General features: G+C 34.5%; 2 protein-coding genes across 7 annotated transcripts; both read left to right on the forward strand.

Moving 5' to 3' along the window:
• On the forward strand, window positions 3,912-9,138 carry LOC109720974 (exosome complex component RRP42-like). The gene is made up of 8 exons (XM_020248354.1): window positions 3,912-4,073; window positions 4,267-4,403; window positions 4,512-4,568; window positions 5,515-5,607; window positions 5,861-5,939; window positions 6,594-6,718; window positions 7,595-7,735; window positions 8,666-9,138. The coding sequence occupies exons 2-8, from the start codon at window positions 4,278-4,280 to the stop codon at window positions 8,897-8,899; spliced, it is 855 nt and encodes a 284-aa protein (XP_020103943.1). The 5' UTR covers window positions 3,912-4,073; window positions 4,267-4,277; the 3' UTR covers window positions 8,900-9,138.
• LOC109721409 (pentatricopeptide repeat-containing protein At4g26680, mitochondrial-like) lies at window positions 10,208-16,056 on the forward strand. Of its 6 annotated transcripts, none has more exons than XM_020249033.1 (7): window positions 10,208-11,488; window positions 12,283-12,394; window positions 13,395-13,736; window positions 14,530-14,670; window positions 14,776-14,905; window positions 15,294-15,450; window positions 15,671-16,056. In XM_020249033.1, the coding sequence occupies exon 1, from the start codon at window positions 10,356-10,358 to the stop codon at window positions 11,376-11,378; it is 1,023 nt and encodes a 340-aa protein (XP_020104622.1). In that variant the 5' UTR covers window positions 10,208-10,355; the 3' UTR covers window positions 11,379-11,488; window positions 12,283-12,394; window positions 13,395-13,736; window positions 14,530-14,670; window positions 14,776-14,905; window positions 15,294-15,450; window positions 15,671-16,056. The 6 variants fall into 6 exon arrangements, with proteins under 6 accessions (XP_020104622.1, XP_020104623.1, XP_020104619.1 ...); XM_020249034.1 differs by having other exon boundaries at window positions 14,780-14,905; XM_020249030.1 differs by having other exon boundaries at window positions 14,530-14,905.

A 16,323-nucleotide genomic window follows, 5' to 3' on the forward strand; every position in this document is an offset into this window, starting at 1 on the left:
TTAAATGAGGGATTCAAAGCACTTATTCAATGTTTAGAAGTCAAAGAAAGAAACTTTTTTAAAAAAGAACTTTTCTTTTTATCTCTTTTTCCTCATCCTTGCACTTAACTGCTGGTGTACAGTGTTGCGACTTTGGTCACAATCTTAACCTCAATCTATGAGTTTACTAAAAGTAGATCATGTCAAATTTAATTGATCAAGACGGTTAGGGTTGGGCTGAAAATGAATTGGATTATTTAGATCCTTCACTAGAAGTCACATTAACACTGAACCATAAAGTAATGCACTAACTGTCAGCTCTAATGATCCAACCAATCCAAAATTAGATTTATTGGACTGAGATTTTTCAACCTTAATATAGTATATATACTAGTATATATGCAAGTACTCAGTTGAATAATGCAGCCCTACCTGTTGACTTCAGTATCCACTTCTAGACTACAAGCTCAAGCATGTAGCCAGCAGGCTTGACTATATTTAACAATCCTTAGCTTAATCCAGTGGTTGTTATTGTTGGCTTAAATGGGTCAGCATCCTGCTTTGTGCCGGAAGGTCATGTGGGCCGAGTCATGTTCGAAATGACGTGAGGCTGGGTTGGGCCGAGTCATGTTCGAAGTGGCGTGAGGCCGGATGGGCCGAGTCACAATCAAGACTCGTGGATTCTGTATCTGTACGCTTTAAGTAAATTGATTGCGTATTTCTAACAGCTCGAGCTTTTGGGATTAATGATTAGCGCCAACGATTCGACAAGTGGTATCAGAGCCAGTGGTCACGGGTTCGATTCCCACATGCTGCAAATGTGTGCAGGTGCTGGAGAGGGGATTGTTGGCGTAAATTGCCTTGTGGCGAGAGGCCATGTAGGCCGAGTCATGTTCGAAGTGGTGTGAGGCCGGGTGGGTCGAGTCATAATCGAGATCCGCGGGTGCTGTATAAAGCAAATTCTCCATAGCTCTATTTACAAAATTGAGAAATGATTTGGTACTTTATTTTTAAAAAAATAAAAAAGATTTTAAACGTTGATTAATAGAGGGTAAAGATGTAATTTTAATATTTAGCAGGTAAAAGGGTTCCTTCATTCGAGATTAGTTTGGTAATTAAACTATGCAACATTTAAAAAAACTTTTAATTGATATCCTAAATTTACGCATTAATTTGCAATAGTTTGGATTATAGATTGATTACCTAGTATCGTTTGGTTCGGGGATAAGCAAAAAGTGGCTATTCCAGGAATAGGTATAAATTGAGATATAAGCGGGGATTAGATCAATTTTGCGTTTGGATGAAAATTGGGTTATTTCTGGGAATAAAAAAAATAGCGTTTGGTTAGGTAAGATTGAATAAGAAGGATAGTAGATTTTATAAATAAAAAGTAATGATATTATCCTTTTATTATATTTGAATTTGAATTTTTAAAATTTTAAATTTATATTTTTAAATTTAAAATTTTAACTTTAAAATTTTAAAATTTGAAATTTAAAATCTCAAATTTTAAATTCAAAATTTTAAATTTTAAATTTCAAACTTTAAATTTAAGATCAAATTTAAATTTTAAAAAATAAATAATCAAATTTTAAATTTAAAAAATTTAAAATATCAAATTTTAAATTTCAAAAATTTAAAATATCAAAATTTAAATTTAAAATTTAAAATTATAAACTTTAATTTTGAGATTATAAATTATAAATTTTAAAAATTTAAATTTTTAATTTTTAAAATTTAAATTTTTAATTTTAAAATTTTAAAGAATAAGAGTGGGAACAATTATAAAATAATTTATTATAATAATATATAAATTTTTTGAAAATTCTACTTAAAACTTAAATTTAATAAAAAGAATTTATTATAATATTTAAATATATTTATTATAATTTATTAGAATATTTAAATAATAAATAATATGTATTAATATAGTACAATTAATAATTTTAATAATAAAAATAATGTATTTAATATATACATATTAAATTTATATAATTTAGTTTTAGTTCAATTTAAATTTTAATTAAGTTTGAAATTAAGTATTGGAATAGCACTATTCCACCAAAATGGTAGAATAGTAAATTCATTGCTATTCCAGGATAACTGAGAATAGCAAAGTTTGACCGGGATAAAATATCCCCGCCAAATTTCATCCCGTTTGGCAGAATAGCGGGGATAACTTTCGTTATCCCCGCTTATCCCCCGAACCAAACGGGTTAGTGTTTCTATAGGCATTAATTTAAATTATAGGAATTTTAGAAATAATTCTATTTCTAAATACGTTGAATTTAAATATTAAATATTTAAAAATTAAAATATTAAAATTTAAGTTAGAGGAATTTTGTATTACTATTGAAAATTTTTTTAATATTGTTAAATATTTTAATTCAACATATTTAATATATTTAAGAAACTTTTAAATTCCTATAGTTTAGACATTAATTTTGTATCACTTACTTAAAAAAATTGAATATAGGTAAAAAAATTGTAAATTAAATGTGTTTAATATGTTAAAAAAAAATTCGAATTGTTCTACTCTAGACATTAATTTTGTATCACTATTTAAAAAAATTTGTAATATTGGTAAATATTTAAATTTAACATATTTAATATGTTTAACAAAATTATGAATTCATCTTAGACATTAATTTTACATTACTAATTTTAAAATTGAATGTGGGCAAATATTAAATTCAACATATTTAATATGTTGAATTTAGTGCCATGTGGTTTCTTTTTTATTTTTTTATTATCAATTCTATTAATTTTTTTCGTGAAATTAGTAACAAAGTTAAAACTAAAGGGTACTAAAGTGAATATTCGATAAACTTAGGTGGACTAATCTGAAGTTCTTTGTATATAATTTAATAAAATATTAACGAAAAAACTGACCAAAAGATAAAAATAAAATCATAGGACACTAACTTGATAAACTTTAAACCACAGGGTACTAAAGTAAGAAAATATAAAATCATAGGGTAGTATTTGAAGTTTACCTTTGTTATTTTTGGCATATGCCTCTATTTGAGGAGATAGTCGAGTCCACCTACTATACTATCAATAACACTAAGCGTCTGGTGCTATCGAGTTTTTTGCCGTTAGATTATCTCTTTGACTATTTTTATCCGTTAGATCATACTATTCAACCAACCAACCACCCACTCAAATCTAGAGAACTACTATCATCCTAACTGCACATTCCCTAATTCAAGAGCCGAAAACCTACCAGCATCAATGACTTAGTACTATTAATAATATTCTAGTCTAGTTCGAGAAAGTCTACTATACATATTTATATTTCATTATCAACAATCGGTCAATCACATTATTTTTTTTAGAAAAAAAGTATAATAAAAATATTTTTTTAATAATCATAATGTAACAGCTGAATTCAAAAAAAAATATTTAATTTGTTGGAGATGCTAACTCAGCAATATAACTAGCCAGTGTTTGGATTGGGGATAAGGGGAGGGATAACCTCTTATCCCCCTTTATACCCAAATGCAAATTTTTTACCCGAAAATAGTAGTTCTCGGTTATCTAAAATAATCTGGTATAACTATCTACATCAACACCTCTATTTTCTATACATAACTATTTATTATTTTTCTTATTCCATATTATCTATCCAAAGTCCAAACGTCATTTTTTTTATTTTCGGGAACAACCAATTTTCATCCAAACGCTATTTTTTTTATCCTCATACTTGTACTTATTTCTGTAATAACTAGTTCTTTCTTATACCTAAACCAGACGCTTGTACGCTACCCTAGTGTATGCTAAATTTTTTTTCCATTTAAAGGTGAAGGCCCACCGAAGCCATGAGGATCCAACACATAACCCACATTAAATGGAATTAAGAGTTGGATCCGGATTTGTCGTAAGCATCCGGATCCGAGATCGCCATTTATCCAAACGGACCAAACCCTAGTGTTTCGCCTTGGGACACATCACACGTTGGCTCCTCCTGTTGGTTCGAACCTTTTGTAATTTTCCTTCTTTGTATTTTCCTTTTCACTCCCTCCTCTCGAGCACGCTTCATACGCTTTGCTCGCGCGTATACTCGTTCTCGTTCTTAGATTCTCGAAGAAGAGGTAATGCATTTTCCCCAAATCCTTCTTTTTGATCCTTCTAACCGTTAAAAAAAAGAAATACTTTGTCGCAAGATTATTCGATTAGTCCCAAAGATGGGGTTTTTGCTTTATTATTATTATTTTTTGCATATGCACGCTTATTGTTTGATGAAATGCCTCTGAAGATTCGTTTGTGTTCATCTACTTGTTTTAGCTCTGCATATAATGGTGGGGCTCTCGGAGGGGGAGAAGCATTTCATTCGCGGCGGGATCGCGCAAGACCTTCGATCGGACGGCCGTAAGAGGCTTCAGTTCCGGTCTATCTCCGTCGAGACCGGAGTCATCCCGCAGGTTGCATCTTATATTCCATCAAAAAATTTGCTTATTGGGTTAAAGTATGAGAATTTATTTCATTCTCTATGTATTCTTTGTGCTTGAATTTCTGGGGCTTCATGATAGGCAAATGGTTCGGCTCGTGTTAGGTTGGGTGCGACGGACGTCATAGCTAGCATTAAGGTACGAATATTTTGCTCTAATATTTGTTTAAGGCATGTATGTATTCAGCAAGTATTTAAGCGCCCATCGACACTGATTGTGTCTATTGGTCATAATATGCCGACAAAATATCGGTACGATACCATGGCACGGTTCAAAATCATTCTTTTTTTTTTTTTTTGAAATTAGCAAGTAGTTACATCAATAAAATGCAAAAAGATATGATAAAGATATATAATAATCAATTAGAATATATTGATGCAAAAAAAAAAAAAATTCATATCATTGCGTGTCAGCATATAGGTATTTTTGTGAATGACACATATTAGCATGGCATGTCATGCACCATGCTATGCTGTGCCACGACACTTAAATCCTTGGTATTTAGCTGATAGAGAGTGCATCATTTTTGCTTTGGTGGTATTGGATTAGTGTTGCATCTTGGCGACAATTTGAATAGTGGTTTTATGATTAGTCAAGTGCGGTTGCTGACTATATGTTCGTAAAATTTGCATACCTGTAATGTCGACGTGGACGAGTAGGTTACACTGTAAACGGCATAAGGAGAATCAACTTTATTTGTGATGACTGTTGACAGTGTTGATTAAGTTGAACATAGGAAACAGTCTTAGATGGTTTGATTGCATAAAAGAGAGCTTTGTAATGGACTAATAAGGAGGAATAATCAAATTAACAGTTGATGTTGCTACTAGGAGGGGAAGATCAAATAAGGTTTGGCCTGTTTGAATATATATAAGTCGTGAGAAAAGATGCAACAGCTTTTAGACTTTTGGACATAACCCTGAAAATCAAGCTGATTACTTGAACATAGTCCGTGCAGGGAAATCCACATATCAGGACTTGCAAAGCAAAAAACCTTAATGCAATGTAGGTTACATATTTGTGTCCTTTTTATGTTAATCTTTAAAAATCATTCACTGTATCGTGCTAACTTTGTGTTTTACAGGCTGAACTTGGGAAGCCAAGCATTCTCCGACCTGACAAAGGAAAAGTGTCTATATTTGTTGATTGCAGCCCTACAGCAGCTCCTATGTTTGAGGTTGGCCGACTGGGCTGCACAGTGTGTTCTTTTGCTTTAAGTGTAGATTGAAATTTCATGTATGTTTGGTCATGTGCTTCTTGCTTCTCTTGTTTGCCTCCTTTTTGCATATTTTATAAGAAGGAATGTAACATTTTCTTGTATAAGTTCGGTGGTTGCCTTTTAGTGTTAGTTGTTAAATATAATATTTGTTCCTGGTGTTACTCGGTTACACTATCTTCCTTATTAGTTCAAACTTTGTGCATCTTCTTAGGGCCGAGGTGGTGAAGAGTTATCAAATGACCTCTCTGTTGCACTTCAGAGATGCTTACTTGGTGGTACGAGCGGGGCAGGTATTAAACTTCAGAACATCGCTGAGGAAGTTTATTATAAAAAATATAGAATAAGAATGGATGTACGATTATTATTTGGTTCCTTTAATGTCATATTAATGATAGCGCTGCCATGCATTAAAGGCCAAATTATTGAGGTTTGCATCCCTGATTGGTGCCTAATGAAAAGCATTCCAAATGTATTGTTTCCTCCGGCAAAAAAATTTTATCTTCTCTCTGGCAATTAATATGCTTGTGAAATTATGATTATTGAAATATGAGGGCCTCTTTTACATGCCACTGATTTATATTTGAATAATGAATATATTACCTGCTTTGCTGTTTCTAGAGTATAAATATATATCGTCAGCGCATGACAGAGTTACTGCTTTTATTGCTTATTCTTGCAATGATTTTGGTGTTACTGCTTTCATCACTTATTCTTGCAATGATTTTCAATGGAATTCTAACTTGCATCCACGGTAACATGCCTTCGATGCTGTCATATCATTTTAATGTTACCATTTTGCATCACTTGCTCTACGAAGTGCATGGTATGGAAGAAATGAAATGCTTACTCATTGCTCTCATGTTCTAAGACAACATTTATCTAACTTGTGGTTTGTTATTTGACTTAATTGATTCATTATGGTTTTGGTTGGATCTGAATTCCAGGGGCTGGAATTGATCTCTCCTCTCTGATTATCGTTGACGGTAAAGTTTGCTGGGATCTTTATATTGATGGACTTGTCATCAGTTCAGATGGTAATTTACTGGATGCGTTAGCTGCTGCTATTAAGGTAATAATTTTTGGATTGGATTGTCGTTACTTAATTCAGTTTCCACTGCAGCATTCTGGAGTACTACCTTAAGTAAAAGAAGAATCTATTAAATAATTGATCTGAGTTTTTATGACCAATTGTCCAGTTGAAACTAGGTCCTGAATGAGAGTATGGAGCTTGCCACTACCACATCCTATAAGTCTATATTAGGTTTTACACCTTCCTTTTATTGAACTGTTTGGTGTTTTTCCTCTATAGCCTATTACCATTGGCGTTAATGTTATTTTGTTTTTTATTTTTTATTTTTCATTTGTTGCTTCGTATTGAAATTACGAGTTTGACAGTAAGCTCTATGTTTTATACTTTAGCTCTATGTTTTATACTTGTGGGATAAGCCTATTGTCGGGACTTGGAACATTTTTCTGGCCAAAACTTATTTTAGTATTTTTATTGTTTGTCCAGATTACATGGCTTTTTGTGCTTGAGACCCAATTGCTATACGAGCTTTAATCCCTTGCAATTCATTTAGAGAATCCCAATATGAAGGGAAATCAGACCACAAGGAGATCTTAAAACATAAAAGGAGTAGAAAGAGGTTTTAAAAGAAGAGTTAATGTCTTTTCTCACCATGTTTATTATTTTTGTATTGGGCTTTTGGGAAATTGTAGAGTGTAGTTGTTATTCATTTGCCTCCATATATAGTTAGAATCTAGCTAGACATTTCTTACTTGAAAATTTGAAACTTGTGGATTAAAAAGAATTGACTGAGAGTAATTAAAATCATTCTCATGCTTTGGGAAGTATTTTGCACCATGCAATATCAACACATGATAAGAACTGATGCAATTTAGTTCTGTCAGATCTGTTAATAAAGCAATTCTCTTTCTTTGCTAGGTTGCCTTAAGCAATACTGGAATACCAAAAGTTAGTGTTCTTGGTGCCTCATCCGATGAGCAACCAGATGTTGATGTCAGTGATGAAGAGTTTCTACAGTTTGACACTTCTGGAGTTCCAGTTATAGTAACTTTAACCAAAGTAAGTTGCTTTCATTGATCGCAAGTACTATAAACTGTAGTTATCGAACATCTATTAGACATTGACCTGCTCAGTAATCGAGTCACTGGGTCATTGGTCAGAGCAGTGTGTCAACTGGTTGGACTGCTGGTTTAATAACATATGATATAAGATATAAAATAACCAGTCCAAATTACAAGAAAAATTAAATTGTCTAATGTATTGTGTTCAATAAAACTTTCGTGTGATTGGGTGAGGGAGGATGGCGAATTGCTTGTTGCTCTATGCATTCGCAGCATTTGTTTGGCAGTAAAAAGAAAAAAAAGGAAAAAGAAAATTTGCTAGTTACTTTTTTTGGCATCCTTTTCATTTTAAGATGTTGTCCTGTGTCTAGCTGCTGTATGTTGCAAGCTAAGTAACAATGATACAAAACGAGAGGTGCACCCAATCACACAAAATTTGTGTTTAATTAAAAAAAAAAGAAAAAGGAAAATAAGCAACCAAACTAGGCCTTATAGAATATAGCAAATAATCATCAAAAATAAAAATAATATAAACCTAACTCTTATCATATATAATGTGTGGGTTCATTCAAATATTATAGAACTACTTTGTAAGAACCTTCGAAATTTGTAGTGATTTCACTTTTAAGCACATCTGAGGCTCTAGTACAATGGTTGACTTCTTTATCCTTCTCTTATATGTTGTGAAATTGAATCCCATCAATGGCATAACATGCAATATATGTTTATTTTCTCTCTGAAACTGTAAACACTTTCTATAGGTTGTCAAATTGAACCTTTATAGATACATATAGATGAACTCTTTATGACCTTCATAAAATAAACTGTCGGATACTCTTCTTCATGTGATTCAAGGTGACATTTTTCGTTTCTTGGCACCACCAAATTATTCACTTGAAGTAAGTGGCATATTTCTTCTTTTTACTAGGTTGGCAGGCACTATATAGTAGATGCTACATCAGAAGAGGAATCTCAAATGAGCTCTGCTATTTCGGTCTCGGTGAATAGGCGGGGGCAAATATGCGGGCTAACCAAACGTGGAGGCGCAGGATTGGACCCAAGCGTCGTTCTTGACATGATATCTGTAGCGAACAGCGTAAGCCAACAACTAATAACCGTATTAGATTCAGAGATCGCAGCCGCTGAAGCATCCGAGGAATGAGTGAGATTTTATCTGCTTTTACTAACAAGGATGCGAATACTTGTTGTAGACATTATTGTGAGATCTAGTGAATTGGAAGTGGTAATGCATTAATGCTCTCCCAGAGAACAATCCAATGCCAAGTATTTAGTTCTATGGGAGATGTGATTAGCTTAGTGGGTCACTTGATAAATACTTTGCTTGCTTGCAAATTGCAATGGATAACTTAACCTCAGAAGCATCATAAATTCTTTTCTGAAGCTTTGTATTGTTCTCATTGCATATTCAAAGGATTTTTGTTTTAACTACTAGATCAGATAGGTGAGATCCAAAAGTCTTAAACCTTTCCCTCAATAAACTCTTCTGATCAATGTGATTATTTCTTCGATAAAGACATAAATGTGGGGCTGTGGAGTGTTTGGTTAATTTTTGGCTCAGTAAAAATGGGTAGAGTGCACCAAAACCCTGTATAATTTAGGTAATTTTTTTGGTTAAAAAATAAGTTCAAAATATTTTCTAATCGTTCAAGATAAAATAAAGATACAAATAAATATAAGAATTTATATCGATGAGTAAGTAGATACAAAAAAACAGAACGAAAAACCTAATTTTCATTTTTTTGGTCTTAGCGTAAGATTATAAAAAATATAAAATTAATTTAAAATAGGGCTAATTGCGTATGTGTTCCTACAAAAATGATAAAATTGCACATATTTCTCAGTGGCAGCGTAGTTGGCAAATGTATTTCTCTGTATTAGTTGATGGGTTAAAATTGATTTTTTTTCTGCATAATAATCATTCTGCTCTTAAATAAACATTTTTTAATTATATTTAAAATGGTCTATTAATTTTAATAGTAGATTTTAATTTTTATACTATTCTACGTGAACTCTAAATTATAAATTATAGTCAACCTATAAAAATATATTCTATGTATTCTTTAAAATAAGCATACACAGGAATAAATCTGTGCAAAATTATTCTTAAAAAAAATTAATAGCTTTTCAAAATATTGTTTTCGATCGCTCTCTTTCTCATGCTTTATTCATCTTTCCGGTTTTCCTCTTTTCTCCGTACAAAAAAAAAAAAAAAAAAAAAAAAAAAGCGAACTCCCTGATACCCATCAAACGATGAAACCTGCCTCGCTTCGCCGCTTCTCCTCCTCCGCCTCCTCCCCGACCCCGTCCTCTCCCTCCTCTTCTTCCGCTTCGCCTCCCTCCGAAACCCTAGCTCCCAATCCCTCCTCACCCGCTCCATCCTCCTCCACGCCCTCACCAAATCCCGCCGCTTCCGCTCCGCCGAATCCATCCTGCGCACCTCCCTCCTCCCCGATCGCCAGGTCTCCTCCTCGGCGCTCTTCGACGCCCTCCTCTTCTCCTACCGCCTCTGCGACTCCTCCCCCGCCGTGTTCGACGCCCTCTTCGCCGCCTACGCCCACGCCAACAAGTTCCGCGACGCCACCGACACCCTCCGCCGGATGCGGGACTACGGCTTCCTCCCAAAGGTGCGATCTTGCAACGCGTTCCTGAGCTCGCTTCTCCGCTTCGGCCGCGCTGACATCGCCCTCTCCTTCTACCGGGAGATGCGCCGGAGCCGGATCTCCCCCAATGTGTTTACTCTCAATATGGTCATGTGCGCGTTCTGCGGGGCGGGGAAGTTGGAGAAGGCTTTGGAGGTGTTCGGAAAAATGGAATCTTTAGGGTTTAGTCCCACTGTCGCTTCTTTCAACACGTTGATCTCCGCTCACTGTAAGAATGGTCTCATGAGTGGTGCTGTGAAGCTCAAGAATTCGATGGGCAGTAAGGGTTTAGAGCCGAATGCGATAACTTATAATACTCTGATTAATGGGTTCTGCAAGGAAGGAAAGATGCACGAAGCCAATAGGATTTTTGCTGAGATGAAATCTGCGGGATTGAGTCCAAACACGGTTACTTACAATACTTTGATCAGTGGTTATAGTTCTATTAACAGCAGTGAGATGGCCTCGAGACTTTTTGCGGAGATGGTGAATAATGGGGTGGAAGTTGATATCACAACATATAATGCACTCATTTTGGGGCTTTGCAATGAAGGGAAGACGAAGAAGGCCGCTTACTTGGTGAAAGAGCTCGATAAAGCTAATCTTGGGCCCAATGCGTCGACATTTGCTGCTCTTATTCGTGGGCAATGCAAGAGGGAGAATTCCGAGCGGGCACTTCAGATTTACACAGCCATGAAAAAGAGCGGGTTTCATCTCAGTCGAGATTTGTATATGTTGTTAATATCTACCTTTTGTAAGAATAAGGATTTTGAGGGAGCAGTGGAGGTACTGAAGGAGTTGTTGGAGAGATGGATGAGTCCAGATGAAGCTTTATTGAAAGAGCTTCTTGAGGGGCTTTCCGAATCTGGGAAGATCCACTTGGCGGATAGATTGAGGTCAGAAGTTGGGAATGCGAGGCTCATTCCAGAAGATTACTTTACCAGTGTTCCTAAAAGCAAAGAAATGGAGATTACATGCTAACAGATAGAGGGAGAAGGTATGAGGAATGGAGAAAATAAGTTTGCATCCATGGATTACAAGGCCTGCGGGGGCTGACAAGATTATAAATGTATAAAGGTCAATGCTTGAAGGTATTGATGAACAAGGCAGTTTAATTTTTTTATCTAGCGAACCGAGTTAAAAGAAGGCATCATTTCATTCTGACTGCTGAAACTTCATACAATTGGCTCTAGCAGTACAAACTCCAAACTATGATATTCTGATTGCTTCATATCTTATTGCTAAACATACTATGAGCTTTTATAGTAATAAAAGTTACTAGAGAGGAAAGCACATATACCTGCATTTCATTGGTTTTTCTGATTTAAATTGGTGGCCGGTTCTCTGTCATAGCTGGTCTGGTTACTGTTCCCTTCTCTTTGATATGAAGTGGTTTACTGATTTATAAGTTATATGTTATAGTCTGACTGCAAAACCTGTTAAAAATAATTTCCGTTACATCTGACTGTTTGAACAGCTTCGAGGTTTGTTATATAAGTGTTATTGAAGGGGACTTCCAAAGTTTTGGATGGCTTCTTACATAATAAACTCATTTATTTGCCCTTAACAATGTAGAGCAGCTAGGTTTGTTTCCTGCTGCCACATGTACATGCTACTGATAGAAGTGTTTCAGAGGCTTCCTAATTGCTATAGCCTTTTTGCATGCTCAAACTACTTTAGAAGACCTAAAAAGTTGCATATGGTTGTATATTAAGTCAGCAAACTTTGAAATCTTTCCTTCGGCGATTCCTAAGCTTGTGTTAGTGCATTAATGTTAATTATATAGATGACAAAACTGTGACAGTGGATTCTCAATGGAAGAATTACTACCTATGAGATGGTTGCATAGGGTATGGAGTAGCTTATCAAAAATCATTTCTGGCAGGTGGGTATTCTAGAATGATGAATTTTTATTACAATCTACACACTTTAAGAGTTAGCCTAGGAGGCAGGTAAGGTGAAACGGAAGAGGTCAAAGCGATTGGCGGAGATGACAGGTATGTCTATGAAATCAGGCTCTTCTGTTTCTCTTACTGATTCAAGGCCATCTTTTTGCATCTTGATATTGGTATTATTCCTTTTATCTCATTATGCCTATTTATAGCTTGATACTTCTGTATTAACCAATAGATTGAATGAAATTTATGTAAGTTGATTTCCACCTATTTTTGAGCATTTTCAAAAAATTGTTCTAAAATGATCTGGATAATCGGTATTATGACTTATGAGCAAAATAGTTAATGAAGATTTTTACATCATCCCTCAAGATATCTCTAAATCTCTAATTAGATGGTTTTACTTTCGAACAATTTATTTTGTTAGTTTTGAGCAACGGAGATGAATATTATGCTACTTCATTAATTGTTTTGGATTTTTTTTTTTTTGGGGGTGTGCTTTGTGCTTTCTGACATAGAATGGTGCTGCCGTTGAAGTACCGTGCATAGAAAATAGTAGAGTACTCTTGCTACGGGAAGCATAAATGCCTAAGGCAGATTATTTCGTGTTAAACAATAAAGGAGAATGTGATGAATGGTTGAATCTTTGACATGATAGGTGGAAAAGTGACATGATATGGGCATCTTAATATTTGAACCATTGTGTGTAGGTTGTTGCTCTTTAAGGCAAATTAGGAAATATAACCTGTTGAACAAAGGTAAGTCATTGACCAAGATCATGCAGTTAATTAGATAAACTTGCGCACCCACTTGTAATTTGAGCTGCACAGGCCCAGAATTCAAGGTGACCTCTCATCTAATCGCTTCCAAGACACTCTTTTGCTACCCTATTTATTTCATTTCAATGGAATCTCGTGGCAGTACTTTTTATTATTCAATTATGTGGAGAAACTAAATTCATCTCGACTTGTTATTTAGACAATGTCTGGTACTAGATGTTGATCTTGCCTGAACTTTTATAATAATTCTTTGGCGACCTAATATTTTTTACAAATCACCTTTCTTATCCAAACTTACGGGAAAGAGTTGTTCCTTGCTGCAGAGTTGAACAGAACTAGAAACCGTACGCCCTAAAGCAGTGGAAAGAGAAAAGTAACTCATGCTGGGGAAGAAATAACCAACATTCTCAGATTTCTTGTGCTCCTGACTGAAAAAATGGAACTCTTTCTGGTATAACTCAATTATCACCAAGTACAGCTAGATGCAGCTGGAAATAATATTACTTCATGAAGATTGTGGACACTATCCAAAGCCTATACATATGGATCATAAGGTGTGGCAACCAGGCACAGTTGATGTTTCCTCCTCAATGCCGCTCCAAAGGTCTCATCCATGCTTATTAGTTCTTCAGGTCTAATCCCATCGCGAGCTTCCAATTGAAATGGTAAGTATCTGAGCAAGCCCAATTTCCACATTTGCTAATCCAAATTCTTCTCCTGCCATCGAATGGCAGGTACTTCATGCTTACCCCCCCATAATCCGCCAAACTCTGATCGAACCTTGAAGACATTGTTTGGTTGTGGAAGGAGGGGAATAAGGGTCTTATTCCTCTCCTTGTTTCCAAACACCAAAAAAAAAAAAAAAGAAAAAAAAAAATCTACTTTCCCTCTTAATGGGTTATTCTAGCATTGTTGTTCCACTCTTTTGGTGGAACAACAATTCCTCCACTTACACCTCTACTAATTTAATAATAAAATATATTAAATAATGTACTATATGCTAATTAATTTACTAATTAACTAGATAAATAATCAACCACTTGATTTATTACTCTAATAAATATTTAATTAAGTATATGAGTAATTAATTTATTATTTATAATTAATTAGATAATTAAAAATATAATTATTTCTTATTGTGTTTATGCAATAACTAATATTTATATTGATTAACTAATTAATATTTTACTAATCTAATTATTTTCTTAACTAATTATCTAACTATTAAATAATTAACTAATAGATTTATTAATTTATTAAATTACTTGTGGTTAATTAATTTATTAATTAACATTTTTGGTTTTCTGGTAGTATTCATGATAACCTAATTAATAAAATTAAACTATTTTTTAATTAATATTTTTACGTTAATTAATTAGCTAAATTACTTATTATTTTAAAACTATAATTACTCTTATCCTCACTGTTTCAATCAAACTATCTAAATCTTTTTCTCAGGGGCAATCTAATTTTCATCCAAACGCAAAATTGATCTCATTCCTGCTTATTCCAAGAGTTGTACCTATATCAGGAATAATCAAAAACAGCTTATTTTCGAATCAAAGGATACTTAAAAGTTTCCTTCACCACCATTTTCAGGTAGCTCATCTTTGCTATTTCGTTATCTCCTGTCTCTGTTCGCCTTTCCATTACACCTCTTATCTCGGTTTGGACCTTCGCCATTACCTTCGGATGCTTGATCAGCTAGGTCATTGCCGACTCCATCGTGCTCGAGGCGCTGTCAGTCCCAGCAGCAAACATGTCCTGAAGAGTTAACAGAGGAGATGCGAGGAGATGGAGTAAAAAGAGATGATGGTATTGCTATGGTTTTGAGGTAAATTACGCCGGAATGCCTGATCTATAGGATAAATTTAATTTAGTTTCTAAAATAAATTTATCTTAAATAAGGCTTGTTATCAGCTTCCACATAGGAGAATGTAACATTATACCCATTTGAAATCAGGTTTCCTGTCATTTTAATGACTGTTTAATTAGTGTCTTTTGCCACCTCTCATAATGGAATTGGATAGGAATTGAAGTTTTAAGAGACCAAATTGATCGTTCGTAGACTTTGCCTTGATTTAAATTTTTATTATTTTGAAAAGATTGTGTTTTTACAAAGGAGCGTAGCGAGACGCATGGCATCCAATCTAGATTCCTAATATCTGACTTTGGTCGGAGTGACGTGCGTCTCACTAAGACATTCTGAATTATGTCATCAGATCTGCTCTGCACGGTGCCGTCCGAAGGCTGTGAGACCTGGGTGTCTCGGTGAGGGTGGTGGCGAGGGCTGTGAACGAGCCGCATTCAAGCATGCCGGTGTCAACTCATGTTCGAACGCCCATGTTCGACACGTTTAATGAACGAGCCGAATAAGAGGTGGCTCGTTAAGATATTGAAAATTGGAAAATTAGAATTTCAATCTAATAACTAAAGTTCATAAAACACAGGTTTATTTTTATTTGGATTGGCCTAAAATTCTAGTAATAAAATTTTTTAATATATATATATATATTATATTTGTTGAAAATTTAAACGAGTATGAAAGTGTGAAAATAGATAGCGGTGTAAATTCTCACCTCCTTCGTATTTAATGCAGTTGAAGGAATCTAGTTGCGTCAACGGCAGCTTCAAATTTCAATGGTCTTCAAACTTAAAATACTGTAATCCAACTCTGAAGTGGGGAGAGCAAATGGGCTAAAGGCCTACGGGCCGAATGGTGTAGACGAATGCTGAAATGTCAATCAAGGCCGTGTGAAGTTCTGCAAATGATGTAGACGAATGCACGAATATGTTGTTCGACATTTCTCTTTTGATTTACTCGTCGGCTTGGTAAGTATTTTGATTGCACGGTGAAGTCGGAGACTGGAGACACCAAATCATTGCATTGTAACGGTAGTGAGTTTGTGTATGTTGCGAATGAACGACTTTGTTCCCGTAGAGGCAGCGTGAAATGGCAACAATTCGTCTTTACCAATCTTGAAACAGAAAATCTTTATGCCACAAAAGATTTTATATATATATATATATATATATATATATATATATATATATATATATATATATATATATATATTATCGTTTGTTTCCAGAGCAAGTGGCAAAGAATTTTGTGGTCGATATCCGAAGTTCTAAGTTCGAATTCTAATTGATNCGAAAGGATTCAAAATCAATAATTTTTAATGGTTGATATCTGCCGTTTTCAAGTTTAACGGTGTAGAAGTATTCAAATCAGATAAAATTTTGATACAA

This window comes from Ananas comosus, linkage group 15 (genome assembly GCF_001540865.1).
Source record: "Ananas comosus cultivar F153 linkage group 15, ASM154086v1, whole genome shotgun sequence".
NCBI classification, from domain to species: domain Eukaryota; kingdom Viridiplantae; phylum Streptophyta; class Magnoliopsida; order Poales; family Bromeliaceae; genus Ananas; species Ananas comosus.

Coding starts and splice junctions, on each gene's coding strand:
- LOC109720974 (XM_020248354.1), top strand. CDS start 4,278: ATGGTGGGGCTCTCGGAGGGGGAGAAGCATTTCATTCGCGGCGGGATC. Junction 4,569..5,514: donor ACGTCATAGCTAGCATTAAG/GTACGAATATTT, acceptor TGTGTTTTACAG/GCTGAACTTGGGAAGCCAAG. Junction 5,940..6,593: donor TGGTGGTACGAGCGGGGCAG/GTATTAAACTTC, acceptor TCTGAATTCCAG/GGGCTGGAATTGATCTCTCC.
- LOC109721409 (XM_020249030.1), top strand. CDS start 10,356: ATGCGGGACTACGGCTTCCTCCCAAAGGTGCGATCTTGCAACGCGTTC.